At 35.7% G+C, this 16269-nt stretch overlaps 1 protein-coding gene across 16 annotated transcripts in view; it reads left to right on the top strand.

The window, feature by feature from the left end:
* SLC4A4 (solute carrier family 4 member 4) overlaps positions 1–16269 on the top strand; it is a 424139-nt gene that overhangs the window by 339463 nt on the left and 68407 nt on the right. For all 16 annotated transcript variants that reach the window (XM_072748813.1, XM_072748814.1, XM_072748806.1 and 13 more), the window contains one exon: positions 10131–10201. In XM_072748813.1, coding sequence (XP_072604914.1) covers positions 10131–10201 — 71 coding nt within the window. The remainder of the gene's footprint in view (positions 1–10130; positions 10202–16269) is intronic.

Raw genomic sequence — 16269 nt, 5'->3', positions numbered from 1 at the left:
GAAATTGGTGCTCCTTGTTTTAATTGGATGCTGGCAGAGAGGGTAACATGAAGCCAAGGAAGACATATTTGAATGGTTTTAACCATGAAAATATATAAAGATCTTACATGTAATTTTCCTTTCAAGAAGTATCATTGTTTTCTTTTTCCTTCCTCCCTCCCTCCCTCCCTCCCTTCTACCCCTCCCCTTCCTTTTTTCCTTCCTTCCTTCCTTCCTTCCTTCCTTCCTTCCTTCCTTCCTTCCTTCGTTTATTCATTCATGAGAAACACACGTAGAGGGAGAAGCAGGCTCCCTGTGGGGAGCCGGATGCGGGACTTGATCCCCGGACCCAGGATCATGCCCTGAACCGAAGGGACACTCAACCACTGTGCCACCCAGGGGTCCCAGGATCATTTTTTCTTATAAAAGTTATCTTGAGGCTTGAAACATGCACAGTGAATAGTAGCTGAAGGTGGAGATAGATAGCTTTGCCTTTGACCTGTTTTCTCTAGCTTGTATAGAAAGTCTGTCTTGGAAGAACTCTGACAATTCCTACTACCTCTAGGTGGTACCAGTAAAGCAGTATAGCAGGGATTTGAAGTCAGAGAATTCTGTATTTAAGTCCCAGCTTGGCTACTAATGCCCTATGTGTGACTTTGGGCAAGTTCCTTTTCCTGAGGAAGCTTTGCCTCACCTTCCTCATTGGTAAAATGGGGTTAATAATAGTGTGTACCTTATAGAATTGTTATACTGCGTGGAGAAAATGAGGTATTTCAGACAAAGTACTTAGGACAGCTTCTGATAAGTAATTGTTAACTGCCATTGTTACTGCTGTTATTATTTATTAAAATTTAAGGTTAGCAAGTATGAATGATAGAACCAACAAACCAGTCTTCTTCATCCCCCTTCTAAGCAAACATTGTTGGGCAGTTGGCTTATTCTGCTACAAGATTGTTGGTTGCACCCTGTATTTTTAGAGTTGTCTAGATGAAAGGCACCTGTGAAGGATGTGTATATGATTGTGAAGGATTATTTTAACCTATGGAAATAAAATCTGTTTCTGGTTTGGAAAAGGCAAATGGATATCTCGATTTTCATGCAATCTCATATTTTATAAAACCCCTTAAAATGAGTGCTTGTGTGTCTCTCTCATAGCCTTAATATTTTTTGAGAGAAAACTATATACCACCATAAACTTAGTACTTCATGATAACAAATTGAAAAATGATAGTTAGAGAATAATACAGTTACACGTACAGCTACGGTAAGTATTCTAAAGACAACAAAAGCCTGGCCTTTCATCACAACATGCACTCCTAATAAAAGAATTCAGTCAATGAGTCAATAATATTTAAACTGGCGGGTGACTTGTTTTTCAACACTGGGACAGTATGTAACAGTGAACCAGAAACTACACAGATGGAGTCATGATCCTGCAAACTGAGAAATGATTTTACAGGAAGGGAAATAGGGGTCACTTAATCACTAAGAAAACTCTATTCATGGTCACAATAATATTGTTGAGTTTTTTTGTGCTTTGAGAAGACAATTTTTCCTCCTCTTCTTCTTCCTTATTTTTCTTGTCCTCACTTGCTTCTGTAAATCTCCATCACTTCCTGAGTTTCAATTTATTCATACCTCTTTTTCTCCTTTCATTTTGCCCCATTTGTTGTTCAGGCGCCAAAGTCATGGACTTACTTAGGCTCTCACTAAAGAACTAAGAAAGCTCAGGTGCAAGTGCTAAAAGGAAAATTAGCCAGGGTGGATACATGGTTTTTGTGCTAAAATGTCCTTTTCTTAGAGTAGCTATTAATTGATCTAGTAGAGGTTATATTTCCCCATGTGCCTTGATGCTTATATAGCAAAGCTGTATAAAAAAGTGATTCAGTTCATAAGCCAATAGTAAAAATCAAAAAATATCCAAATGATAATTCACAATTCTACATTTCATCACCAACATCCCAATTTGGGAAACAGTTGGGGTGATAAAGTATAAACAGTATGTGCTTTGGAGTAAAGGAAAGTGAGTGTGAATTTAGCTCTCGCTAGCAATGCGACCCTGGACTAAGCTAATTACCTATTTTTTTTTTTTTTTTATGACCTGTGAGCTGGGTTAGTAATTGTATACCTACTCTGAGAAGTTATTATATGGGTTTAATGAAATAGTATACATAACATTGTGTGACACCTAAGTAAAAATTTGTTCTTTTTCTCATTGTTTCATAAAAGATGAAACAGCCAGTTTTATCTTTCAGTTGCATTCTTTAAAAAAAAAAAGATTTTATTTATTTATTCAAGAGAGACACAGAGAAAGAGGCAGAGACACAGGCAGAGAGAGAAGCAGGCTCCATGCGGGGAGCCTTATGTGGAACTCGATCCCAGGACCCTGGGATCACGACCTGAGCCAAAGGCAGGCACTCAACCACTGAGCCACCCAGGTGCCCATTTTAGTTGTATTCTTTTAAAGAGGTTCAAATTTAATTTTCCCTGTGATTTTCCTAGAGAAAGATACTAACTAGGTTTTTCCTGGAAGCCTAATTAACAACTAATGTGCTGTTGTAGATAAATATAAAGCACTGCACTGGACCCATATTTAAAGAGAAAAATGTTAAGGAGTTCAGTATATAATAGATCACTTAATATTCCACTGAATCTCAAATCTACAAAAGTGTTATATACTGTTTATAATCATGTAGAAGGCTTTAAAGTCCTAGAGGTGAAATGTTTAGTTCTTTTAAGGGGATTTGGTCTAATTCACTCAAAAACATAAATGAAAGAATTTTGTTATGAACTCTGCTCTATCCTTTTCCCCTTCTTTCCCTCTTTCTCCTGCTCTTTTGTCTTTCCCCTTCTGCTATCAACAAAAATTTATAGAGGATCTATTTCATTTCCTTTTAAGAATTGTGCTACTTGGAACGAGGTGGACTACACATATCATACACACACCCAGCACACACATACATACCTATACACTATACACTACACCATACATGCACACCACGCTGTATACACCTATACACTATACCACATACACCTATACACACAAACCCTTATGCACCATATTGCACACACACACACACACACACACACCTGTTCATCACACAAATGCACACCACACACATCACACTACTCATACACCACACACATACCTATACATCACACACATACTCCTGTACACACATGCTGCTATATACCACATCATACACACATACACACCACACACACACCACATGTACCTGTACACAAACACACATACATATACGCCATACTGCACACACACTATACTACACACAACTATATACCACACATACAGACACCACACTACACACACCTATACATCACACCGCACACGCATACCACCCTGCACACACACATCTTAACACCACACACACCACATCATACACACTTACACACTCCACCACACCACACATACACACACTCATACACAGCTTTTTATAAAATGTGTTTTTAAAATGGTGTTAATTACTTTTTGAATGAATGAGGTCAGGTTTTCATTTGACCTATGCTTTAGAAATACATTTCCACTTTGATACCTGTGTTCATTTGCCTAATGTGTCAAGGTTGCAATGACTGTACTCTCTAGGGCATATTAATATTTTAGAAAGGGTCAAAATAAATTTTCCTACCAAGTGAAGTGTGGTTTTGTATCTGGAGGGGAAAGAAGCCTTGCTAAAAATGATAAACAAATTAGAAAAGCAAGAAAATCGCCTCAAGGGAATAGATACTATGCTTTATTATTAACAGAAGGGATATGTTTTATTGATACATTGTTGACTGTTCCAGGGAGAGCATGTTTAATAATTGGTGAACGATTAAGAGGAATAACTCCTTTCTCAGGCACTGAGACATTTTTATTTCTAGTATCTCGCTTTCTCCCTGGTATAAAACTGTAAGACCAAGTCAAGTGATTGAAGTAGCCATGGCTTCCATTTCTAGACCTTTGTTTTATTCACAGCATGAGGAGACTTCCAAATACTCTAAAATGGTTGTCACTAGAGTAGAATTTCATTACCATTTCCTTCTATATAATTTTTCTATTATCGTCATAAATGCTATGCACCAATATGTTGCTACCATTAAAAAGAACTACTGGATTGTGTCTCCTGTGGTCCCATGTTATAGTCAATATGTGTTTCATAATTAGAAAGCCCATTAAAAGAAAATTAGGAAATAAAAGATAAAATTAGGAAATAAAAGATAATCCTAATTTATCTTCCATGACCTGCATCATATTCTATGCAATTATGTTTTTATTATGTACCATTCCCTTTTTGGATTATAAGTAGGTTTAAATCATAGACTAATGGTTAAACAGAAAGTACTAGGCCTTCTGATATAGGACCACTCAAGCTTTGCATTTGCAAGGAGACTCTACCAACTAACTGACATTTAATCATTCACGGTAATATGGCCTTTTGAGAAAACCATAGGAATTTGAAGCATCCATCATTATAGTTTTCTTTTCCTCTCCTAGACTAATATTTTAGCAGTTTCTGTATAATACTTGCAGGAATCAGAAAATGGGAAGCAATTAATTTGGATAATTACCAGACCTGTGTAATTCTCTAGCTCTGCATTTGTATGAAAACAGATTTGAAAACGTATCCATAGTAATGTCTATACACATCTGAAATGTAATGATGAGTGGCTATGGAAGAGAAGGTTTTTTTTGTTTTGTTTTGTTTTGTTTTTGTGAAAATAATGGCTAAATACATCCCACTTAATAGCAGATAGTAGCTCAACTTTTTGACTTCCAGTGTGGTCTCATAGATGCACATGTGAGAAAGTGTCCGTGGGTTGGAGAGTGTCATAACTTAAACTTGTTTAGTTGCAGTGAAAACCTCAAGCATGAGTTTTGGTAAAAAATACTTAGGAAAATGAAAAGGGTAATAACAAGAAAAAATGAAGAACATTTTTCTATTAATTTTATTTGTTTTAAGGCTCAAGGCTGAGATAGTAGCAGGTAATTTCCCTAAGAGATATTTCCTCCAAAGTTTTCTTCATTCACCTGGTCATCCCTCCAAAGATCATTTTTGCCTTTTATTGATCTAGACATTAAAGCATAAATATTTGGTTTTATTAAGAGGAGTTCACGTGCTGAAATTACCCAGGACCCTTAAATAAGGATGGTGTGACCACGCAAGCAAGAAACTTACTCAAGTTTTATTCCGTATCTGTTTTCCAGTTACTCAGTTTATTCAGATTTGCTTATGTAGAATGGAATAAAACAAACTTTCATTATCATGGAGAATACTCTTAAATTTTTTTCTTATTCAGACCAAGTTAACCAATTCTGCATTATTGTAATCCTTTTTTTAATAAAGATTTTATTTATTTATTCATGAGAGACAAAGAGAGAGAGAGGCAGAGAAAGAAGCAGAGGGAGAAGAAGGCTCACTGGGGGGAGCCCGATTTGGCACTTGATCCCAGGACCCTGGCATCACACCCTGGGCCAAAGGCAGATGCTCAACTGCTGAGCCACCAGGCGTCTCCATTATTGTAATCGTAAGAAGCTATGTTGTGGAATAGGTTCAGATTTGGCTAATATTTAAGCACCATCCAAGTGTCAGACATTTTACTAAAGGATTTTAATACACTATATTTCAATATATTATATTGTATTATTATAATATAGATGTATGTAATCATCACATAAACCTCGTAAGGCAGCAAACCCTTTTTACCCCCAGGGGTGAAGTTTTGCTTTCTCCAGGTCATAAAGCTAGTAGTAACCTTAGCTATCATCTATTTCAGTTTTACCTGCTACTGGATACTGTGCTAACAGCTTTGCCTACGTTGTCTTATTTGATCTGCATAGTAACCTTATGAGGTAGATTGTTTCAAATCCAACTTTGCGAATGAAGGACCTGTGGTCAAGAGCAGTGAGGTGACTTCCTCAAGATTATGTGGTGAGGTAGTCTGGGGACATTATGCTCCAGAAGGTGGCCAAGCTAGAGGTATAGCTCAGCTTTCTTAGCACTCCTGTCTCTAACTTGTGATGTGGTGGTATGTTAAAGCAGACAGATTTCTGTCTTGATGGCCATTTGTTGCTCATAGTTGACCATGTAGCTTTCCTGCAAATTCCTAATGTTACAGTTCCTGCTGTGTAAAGCAGAGGAATCATGGGGTAGTTCCAGGTGCCAGGTACTAGAGAATAAGGAAGGACAACCTTAAAATTGAAATTGATATTTCTTATGCAGGAGGTACACTAACATTGACACATGGATGTCACCATTTTTTTCCTGCTCGTGGCTCCTGTACTCTGTTCTTTCTGTAGATCTCTCATTAAACATGGAGGGGGAAAAAGTGAGCTTAAGATAGGAGTACTCACAGGCACATTTAAAAATGTCTGCTGACTGACAATGTTCGTTCCCCTGTTCCAGAGGATCAGCTAGAATTTGATACATGGGAAGGAAGATCAAGGGGTGAAAATCCAAGGACCATAAAATGAACAACCTGTGAAAACTCCCTGAAACCAAGTATGGGACACAGACTGTCCCAGTGACAAGAAGCTAATTCTACATTAGCCAGATTCCTAGGGCAAAGACTTTCTTTGTTTCCTAAGCCATGGTACTAAGCAAATAGCGAAGACCAACAGAGTGCAGTGTGTTTATGCTTTTCTATTTGACTTTATCAGAATCCTAATTAAGGATATTACAAATTCCATATACATAGATCATTCTACACTTGGTTGCCAAAATACTTGCATTGTATGTATCTGGATCCAAAGGGTGACTAGTGGTTCTCGTAGACCAAACTCCCAATTGGAATTGATCATTTTCTCATCTGTGAGCTTAAAGAAATTTACTTTTAATATTACTTATGGACCCTACCATATTCTGCCAATATATATATATTTATGGAAGTGCTTGTTTATATATTTATTTTGAAATTCTCTTGAAGCAGCCACATACTAAAATAAGGCAGAGGTGGACACTTGACGGGATGAGCACTGGGTGTTTTTCTGTATGTTGGTAAATTGAACACCAATAAAAATTAATTTAAAAAAAAATAAAATATGCAGAATGAAACAGAAAAAAAAAAAAAAAGGAAAAATTTACTGTCCTTTTGATTCTAGTCTTTTGAGATTTTGAGAGCCAGTATGCCTTAATAGCTTGTCTGAAAGGAAAATTGAAAAGATAACTGGAGGGTATTATGCTGAGTGAAATAAGTCAGTCGGAGAAGGACAAACAGTGTATGTTCTCATTCATTTGGGGAATATGAATAATAGTGAAAGGGAATATAAAGGAAGGGAGAAGAAATGTTGGGAAATATCAGGAAGGGAGACAGAACATAAAGACTCCTAACTCGGGGAAACGAACTAGGGGTGGTGGAGGGGGAGGAGGGCGGGTGTTGGAGGGGAATGGGTGACGGGCACTGAGGTGGACACTTGACGGGATGAGCACTGGGTGTTTTTCTGTATGTTGGTAAATTGAACACCAATAAAAATTAATTAAAAAAAAAAAAGAAAAGAAAAGATAAAGGAATTTAGATGAGCAGAATTGATGTGTATCTAGAACTTGAAAGTAGTTACTGAAAGTTCAGATTGGCTTCACTTGTGGTCTTTATTATCTGTCATTCATTTCACATACACACACAAAAAAGGAGGCTTGGATATCTTTTTCCCTCACTTCTGCTCCTTGTTTTTATACAGAAAATTATGTTGCAAAAAGACCTTCACTCTTATGACAGGAAGCTCATAAAATTGCATTAAAGAATCTTGCTTGGGAGGAAGAGCAGCTTTCCAGACACCATCTAAATAGAGCCTGTGATTTCATATATGCCCTTTTCTTTCAAATGCTCAGACCAGTCAGACAAATCAGTGTGCAGTGGAGATTCACATATCCACATCATCTGACATTGGAGAGTGTTATCCCACCTTGAATTCTGTGGTTACAAAAATAAAATACTGGGTAGGAAAAGAAAGAATGCTGAACAAGATTTTAGTACCAATTCTACTTTTGGTTGACTCCACAATCCTGTGCAAGAAACTTGGCATATCTTGCTTCAGGGTCCCATTCAACATAAAATGGGTATGAAAATATATCTGTTACATGCTCTCAGGAGTTTTTAAATGAGCAAATGGAATAATGTAAGAAAATATACTTTAGGCTTTAAAAAAACAAAATAGTAATGAAAATCTAGGTTTTGTTAATAAAAAAGTACTAACATCTTCTTCCTTTTGGGAATGGATTCATGTTTGGCTTTTTTTTTTGTTTGGGCCAAGCATCCTTTTAGCCTGTTTTGATTTTTTCCATGGCCTGCACTGAAACAGAAAAAGAAAATAATTTGCACATGTGCTTGTTTTACTGTGGAAATAGGGATGCCCTAGCAGCAGCTAGCTTTAGATTAAAAGTTTAACGATTCCAGAACTTTCAAAGATCAGAGTGGATTCTAAAATTGAGAAAAGCCAGGGCTCAGGCTAAACATTTTCTCCCCTTTGTTTTCCTTATTTTATTTCTTTTGCCTTTATCTGCTCTCATTCATTTGTAGTCATTAAATGGTCCCTATTTTAGCCTCATTTATTGATAGTAAAAAAGTATTTTTTCAGCTCTTTTGAAGTATAATTGACAAAAGTGTGATATATTTAAAGTGTACAGAATAATTTCATATATGCATACAGTATGAAAGGATTCCCACCAAGTTAATACATCTATCACCTCACTTATTTATTCTATTTTATATTATTTTATTTTATGAACAGCTAAGGCCTACTCTCAGAAAATTTCGATTATGCAACACAGTATTATCATCTATAGTTACCATGCTATACATTAGATCCTCAGACCTTATTCCTCTTATAATTTAAAGTTTGTATCCTTTTATTAACCTCTTCCTATTTCTCCCAACCCCTGGCAACCACCGTTCTACTATTTATTTCTATGAGTTGTACTTAATTTTTCTGTGAATTTTTTAAAGATTCTACCTATAAGTATTTGTCTTCGTCTGACTTATTTCACTTAGCATAGTGCCTTCCAAGTTCATCCATATTTTTGCAGATGGCCGAATTTCCGTTTTCTTAAGTTGAATAATAAATATTTTTGAGTTCCTATTAGTTAAGTGCCAGACTGAGCAGATTCTGGGGAAAAGCAGTGAACAAGACATGTTCTTTCTTCATGAATCTTATATTCTCAATTTCAGCAATCAAATAAATCTGTTTGTTTCTCCTTAAGAGCTTATGCAGGTAAGACCTAAAATATGATGAGGTAAAAAGATAGTAAAGGGCTTGGGGGCAGGAGGGCACAGGCAGGAGGGGAACAATTAATAATTAGCAATTTGGATGTTAAATGTGACACTCAAAGATGAAAACGTGTCATTTTACAGTATTTCCATAAATCAGGGATATTCTCTTAGTAAAAATTTATTTTATGACACATAAAGCTTCATGTAATAGGAAAAAGGTTTACCTGATTAAAAAAAGGTTAATTATAGGGTACTTTTAAAATAGTTTTAATTTTAGCCACATTTCATTTTAAAAAATGAAATATTTCCAAGAGGAGGGTTGGTTTAATAAGTAAATTAGGTTTCTTTGAAAGTAGCCTCTTAATAAACCTATAACTCATGCCAAATTATAATAATTTTTTAAATTAGAAAAATGTTTATTCCCATATTTATATAATTTATTATGTATTTGAAAGATTTTTTGTTTTGTTTTCTCACATTTTGCAAAGATATACTTTCTCACATGCAGTCCAAATTACCAAGAATCCCAAACTGGTTAATTAGTGAAATTCCATTTTGTGAGATTTGACTATACATGAAGCCCATGATCAACTTACTCTCTTACTAACATCCATTTCTTCCACTAAGCAAAATATATTGCGTATCTGTTAGTAATGGTGAAGTTTTTTTCTTTTTTTTTCTTTTTTGAACCCTGAAACAAATTGTAATACCATTTTCTTAAATGTTTGCCATTGTTTCTTATCAGATTAGAGTACAACAGATATGTCTGAATCTTTGGTAATTCTTATCTAGGTGAAAGGTGAATATAATTATAATAAAGAAAAATTCATTATGCTTTATGTTATTGTTGAAGACATATTTAATACTTAGCTTTTTTAGATTTTGAGTTATGCAGTTAAGTCATTTTTATTTTATTTTTATGGTAAAAGATTGTCTTTTTCTTACAGTTAATATCTCAATATCTAATGATACTACATTGGCTCCAGAGGATTTGCCAACTATTTCTTCTGCTGACATGGTGAGTTAATATTTCAAACTGCTTGTATATGGTATACTCTAATTATAATATTCATAACATGATGGTTCCTACCCATCAACAATCTGAGTGTGAATACAACTTTAATAATCAGTGGTAATGGAAGGATGGAAAAAAATACTTTCCTTGCGCTAGACAGTTTTTTTTTCTTTTTAAAAAAACTCAAGTGAATTTTTATCCCTATAACATGCTTTTTAAATCTGCTTAGGAATTTAACTACTATATCCATTCATTGTCACCTTGAAATATTTTCACAAGTGAAGAAAGTCGAAAAACGAGAGCATGGTATCCTCTCTCTGTTTTTAGAATGATTAAGAATTCTTCTGACTACCAAAGAGTGTTGTGTTCTCCTCAGCAAGGGTGATTACAGCAGGACATTTCCCCTGTCACTTAGAAAGCACTGTGCCTCTGTCACATGATATCCTTTCCCATGGCTTGTAACCAAGGATCTTTAAGAGACTGGAACTAAGCTTTAAAAATGAACTGTTTTGCATGGAAGGTCACACACTGGAAGGAGACTTTTGTGTTGGAGAAAAAGGGGAAAGTGCTATTTCAGGCTTCTAATTGTGTTCCTTCTACACTGGATATGGAATCTTACCAAAGAATATCAATCTCTCAGTTATAAAGACAGAAACCATAATACCTTGTATTGATAGGGTGCCCATCTCTCAGGAGCCCAGAACACTTCTGCAGATATTATGCAGCGAGTGCCCACAACTCCCTTTCAAAGATGATGCTTTTTATCTTCCCTGGACAACTCTCACTTGACCCTAATTCTCTCTTGCTTTCATATTCTGTTGCTCCCTTGACTTCTTTCCTTACTGGTAAAGTCCTCTCTGATTTTCTCCAAACTTTGCCTGACTATTTATGTTTGATTGTGTATGTGTGTGTGAGTGTGTGAGTGTGTTTGTGAGGAGAGAGTATATATGTTTTAAATGCCACATACAGAAAAGAGATCAATTTTCAGTCTTTGAGTCAGCCAGTCTATTGCCTAAAAGAACTTGATTAAAATACAGAGAAAAACAGTTCCTTCTAGACTTGAAATAATTTTAATTAAAGTCTAATTAAAAATTTAAAATACTATGTAATTAATTAAAAATTTAAGTTAATTTGCAATTAAAAATTAATAAAACACGTCCATTGACTTAAAAAGAGATTATTTCGGACTTAATTCCTTTTGTAACTAATCAAGGAAAGCTTTAAAAATTAATGAATTTTTAAGCCCTGTCTTTGGGCAAATTCTAGAGCGATTCTAGAAATTGACATGTAATTATAAGATGTCACTATAAGATTTACGGAAAACAAATGGAAATTGTGATTGACTGCTAGTATGACTATTATAAAAGACATAAAGGCACAATAATGATTACAATTTAGCTATCATTTATAGGGCATCTACTAGAGACTAGGTGTTTTACCCATGTTATTATCATTAACACAAACTACCATGTATAATTCTGTTCATTTTATAGATGAAAGAAAATGAAGCTTTAGAAGGTAAATAACCTTTCTTGCTCTAGGTCATGTAGCCATAAATTATTAAATCATAGATTTGAAATGAAATCTGAGTGGTTCTACGACCATTTCTAGCACGCCATGATGCATGTTTGCAGAGAGAAAGGTTTACACTTTCAGTTCTTATGCATGTCTATACTCCAGAAGTCCCCTCATGTGTGCATCAGTTACATACCTTACTTAAAATGTTAAGTTGCTATGTTCAGCACCTCTAGAGAAGAAATTCGGAAAAAAATGTGTGTATGTAATTATGAAGGACTTTTTCTACTATGAATTAGAACTCTTATTCTATCCTTCATTTCTTCTTTTCTATCCATTTCAATGCCTTCAGGTATACTTTGCTGATACACACACACACACACACACACACACACACACACATATAATTTGTATATATACAAGATCCAGAAATGAGTATTAAAGAGGTAATATGATTTATTTTTACCAGTAATAATTACCATTTTTTGAGCACCTACCAAGGGCCAGGTTCTTCACATTGTCTATTTATTATGTCTGAGTTATTATGTTACCTATATTTAAAAAAAATTTAATTTAAATTCAATTTAGTTAACATATAGTGATTATTAATTTCAAGGGTAGAATTTAGTGACTCATCAATTTCATGTAACACCCAGTGCTCATTGCATCTCATGTCCTCCTTAATGCCCATCACCCAGTTACCCGATCCTTTCACTCAACTCCCCTCCAGCAACCCTCAGTTTGTTTCCGAGAGTTAAGAGGCTCTTATGGTTTGCCTCTTCTCTGTTTTTATCTTATTTTTTTTCCTTCTCTTCCCCTATGTTCATCTATTTTATAACGTTACCTGTAATATACGAATGAAACAGAAGCTCAGAGAGGTTAACTGTTCTCTCAAAGGCCATGTTGTCAGTATCTGTAAAATCAGGAGTTGAACTCCGGGCTTTCTAACTCCAAAACCTGCCTATTTTCATTATTTGGGGAAGCAGAATAGTGTTTCCTGTAGAAGGACTTAAAAAATACTGAGTTCTTATGTCATACTGTCCAGAGTCAACTTCAGGGATCCACTAGTTCTCAGTTTCCCATTTGTAAAATAGTGATGATAATAGTACTTTATCTCACTGATGCTATAAAAGTCAAATGAGTAAGCAGGTGGGATAAAGCATAGTGGCTGGCACATACTTATTTCTCAGTTGGGTTAGCTAATGTTAATATTCTCTTTAGGTATTATTATCATTCCACTAAGTCCATGTTGCCACCACAACTTAGGTTGGTAGAGAAAATAAACTGGATGCCAAACTGGTCTGACAGTCAACTGGGCCCTCTCTCTGTTCAGCCATGCTAGCTCTGCTACCCTCAGTCTTTCCTGGGACATACAGTTAAATCCCAAGGATTTAATTTCCATCTTTTATTCAGCCATAATTAGAGAAAGTACCGCAAAAGTGACATGTAACCCTGGGGCACCAGCAAGACTCCCTCTCACAAGGCTCTGGGAACACTGTCAGAGGAGGGAAAGCTCTTTCTCTTCAGCTTCACTAGCATGAAGACAACTTTTCTACTTCACAGGAATATGGGTGTGTTTTCAGGAAGAATGTACATTAGAGCATTTAGGCTGACTGTAACTCTAGAATAACCATCCCTCAAGATAAAAAGGCAGGTTTTCTATTATTTACACTCGTTGTTGGACTCACTGCGTTTTTAAAGCTTCTGAGCTTCAAAGTTTTCCTGTAGACTTATTGGTAGGCATATCCCTTCAACCTGCAAAAAATTTTTTGAAAGGTCCCTCTAAAACGTTGAGACCAGCCACAACTTATCCGTACTGTATCAGCACACTGAGTCTTAGGGTCTGCTGGCTTCCACTTACAAGCTCTCAGAGAGAGAGAGAGAGAGAGAGAGACCAGATTTCACAATCTGACATTGAGGCTTCTCCAAGGAGGTGATTGAATGGTTTAGTTACTTTTTGTTTTTCACATTAGATTCTTTTTTTTTAAAAAAAAATGTTATTAAATTTGAGGTGTACTTTAAAACCTACAGTTCTTACATGTCCATTGCAGTGAGTTTTGACATTTTATAGACTCATGTAATCATTACCCAAAGCAAGATACATATAGAACATCGCCATTATCCCAGAAAGTCCCATGGGGAATGCTCTTTGTTTTGTTTTATGCCTCAGCTTCGGAGCCATGGGAGATCTTTCTTTGCTCAACTGCTCTGCCCTAGCCTTCAAAGGGAAGATGCCTTCAACTCTTCAGAGAGTGCTAGAATTCCACAAAGGGGTTTTCCTCCACTCTCTTGCCCTGCTTCCCATCTTAGGAAGATGACTTGTATTTGGTAGAGACTCTGTGTCTAAGGGGGGGATTTCTCTCAGCTCTCTTATCAAACCTCCTGCCTTTTCTGTACAACCTGTGTACTTGGCAAAGCCCATGAGAAAGTTTGGTGGATGGATAAAGGCTCAGCCTAATGCCTAGGGCTCCTTGGAATTCTGATCTGTCACCCCAGTCTGCATGCAGCCATTAAACACTCATTGAATATTTGGCTTATTTTGCCCCATCTCCATCTGCATTGGGTTTATCTTCCATGTGCCACTCTGGCATGCATGAGGTAGCCATGGATTTCTTCTCTTTCATGAAGGTCGTGTAATTTTTAGAATTTATTTAAGTTTCTTTATATCTTCATGTCTCTGGTGGTTTTTTGAAAACTATGATTTTATGCCTTATCCATCTTGGTTGGATAGTTTAGAAATGACTCCTTTCTCTTTTTTCTTTTCTTTTCTTTTCTTTTCTTTTCTTTTCTTTTCTTTCTTTTCTTCTTTCTTTTCTTTCTTTCTTTCTTTCTTTCTTTCTTTCTTTCTTTCTTTCTTTCTTTCTCTTTCTTTTTATTTAAATTCCAGTTAGTCAACATACAATATAATATTGGTTTAAGATATATAATATAGTGATCCACCACTTCCATACAACACCCAGTGCTTATCACAAGTGCACTCCTTAATCCCAATCACCTGTTATTTAAGCTATCCTCCCCCTCCACTTCCTCTCTGGTGACCATCATTTTTTGTTCTCTATAGTTAAGAGTCTGTTTCCTGCTTTCTCTCTGTCTCTTTCTCACCCCTGTTGCTTACTTGTTTTGTTTCTTAAATTCCACATACAAGTGAAATAATATGGTATTTACTTTTCTATAACTGACTTATTTGGCTTAGCATAATATACTGTAGTTCCATCAATGTTGTCATAAATGGCAAGATTTCATCCTTTCTGATGGACAAGTAATACTCCATTATATATATATATGTAGCTCATCTTTATCCATTTGTCAGTCGATGGATACTTGGACTGTTTCCATAACTTGCCTATTATAGATAATGCTGTAATAAACATTGGGGTGCATGTGTCCCTTTGAATTAGTATTTTTGTATTCTTTGGATAAATACTTGGTAAGATAATTGCTGAATTGTAGCATAGTTCTATTTTTAACTTTGTGAGAAACCTCCATAGTGTTTTCCAGAGTCACTGCGCCAGTTCACATGCCCACCAGTAGTGCAAGAGATTTGCCTTTCTCTACATCCTCGCCAACATTTGTTGTTTCTGGAGTTGTTAATTTTGGCCATTCTGACAGGTGTCAGAATTGTGGTTTTGATTTATATTTCCCTGATGCTGAGTGATATTGAGCATCTTTTCACATGTCTGTTGGCCATCTGTATGTCTTCTTTGGAAAAATGTCTATTCATGTCTTTTGCCCATTTTTAAATTGAATTATTTGTTTTTGAGGTGTGAATTTGATAAGTTCTTTATAGATTTTGGATACTAACCCTTTATCAGGTATATCATTTGCAAATATCTTCTCCCATTTTGTCAGTTGCCTTTTAGTTTTGTTGATGTTTCCTTCACTGTGCAGGAATTTTTTATCTTGATGGGGTCCCAAAAGTTTACTTTTGCTTTTGTTTCCCTTGTCTCAGGAGACATACATATCTAGATAGAAGTTGCTATGGCCAATATCAAAGAGTTGCTATGGCCTGTGTTCTCTATGATTTTGATGGTTTCCTGTCTTACATTTGGGTCTTTAATCCATTTTGAATTTATTTTTGTGTATGGTCTGAGAAAGTGGTCCAGTTTCATTCTACTTTCTATGTCTTAATCACAAGTAGAACAACCAATTAGTTTTGATATTTCACAATAACACATACAATTATAGACAACTGCAGCTCAAATGTGTTCTTTAGATCATAAAGTAAGATTGTGGATTACTGCAAATCTGGCCTACTTACTGCAGGGAAAGAAAAACCTGAATGAGTACATTAACCACTTAACCTTGAGACTTTTATTTATAGCATTACCTTCATTTGTATATATTTTAAAAGGCATATATTTTACTAGTTGATACCTAGGGAGAGCAATATAGAATCTTTCATTTTTATTTATTTTATTTTTTTGCTTATTATGTTACCCATTGAAGCATATCATGTCTACATGGAGATGCTGTTAATCATGGAACGAAGAACTATTATAGTCTCATAAATTCTGCTTGGCAGTCAGACATGGAAGCAAAAGTGCTTTGATTTGATG

This window comes from Vulpes vulpes, chromosome 2 (genome assembly GCF_048418805.1).
Source record: "Vulpes vulpes isolate BD-2025 chromosome 2, VulVul3, whole genome shotgun sequence".
In the NCBI taxonomy this organism is placed as follows: Eukaryota; Metazoa; Chordata; class Mammalia; order Carnivora; family Canidae; genus Vulpes; species Vulpes vulpes.
This window is presented reverse-complemented; position numbering and strand designations above follow the sequence as displayed.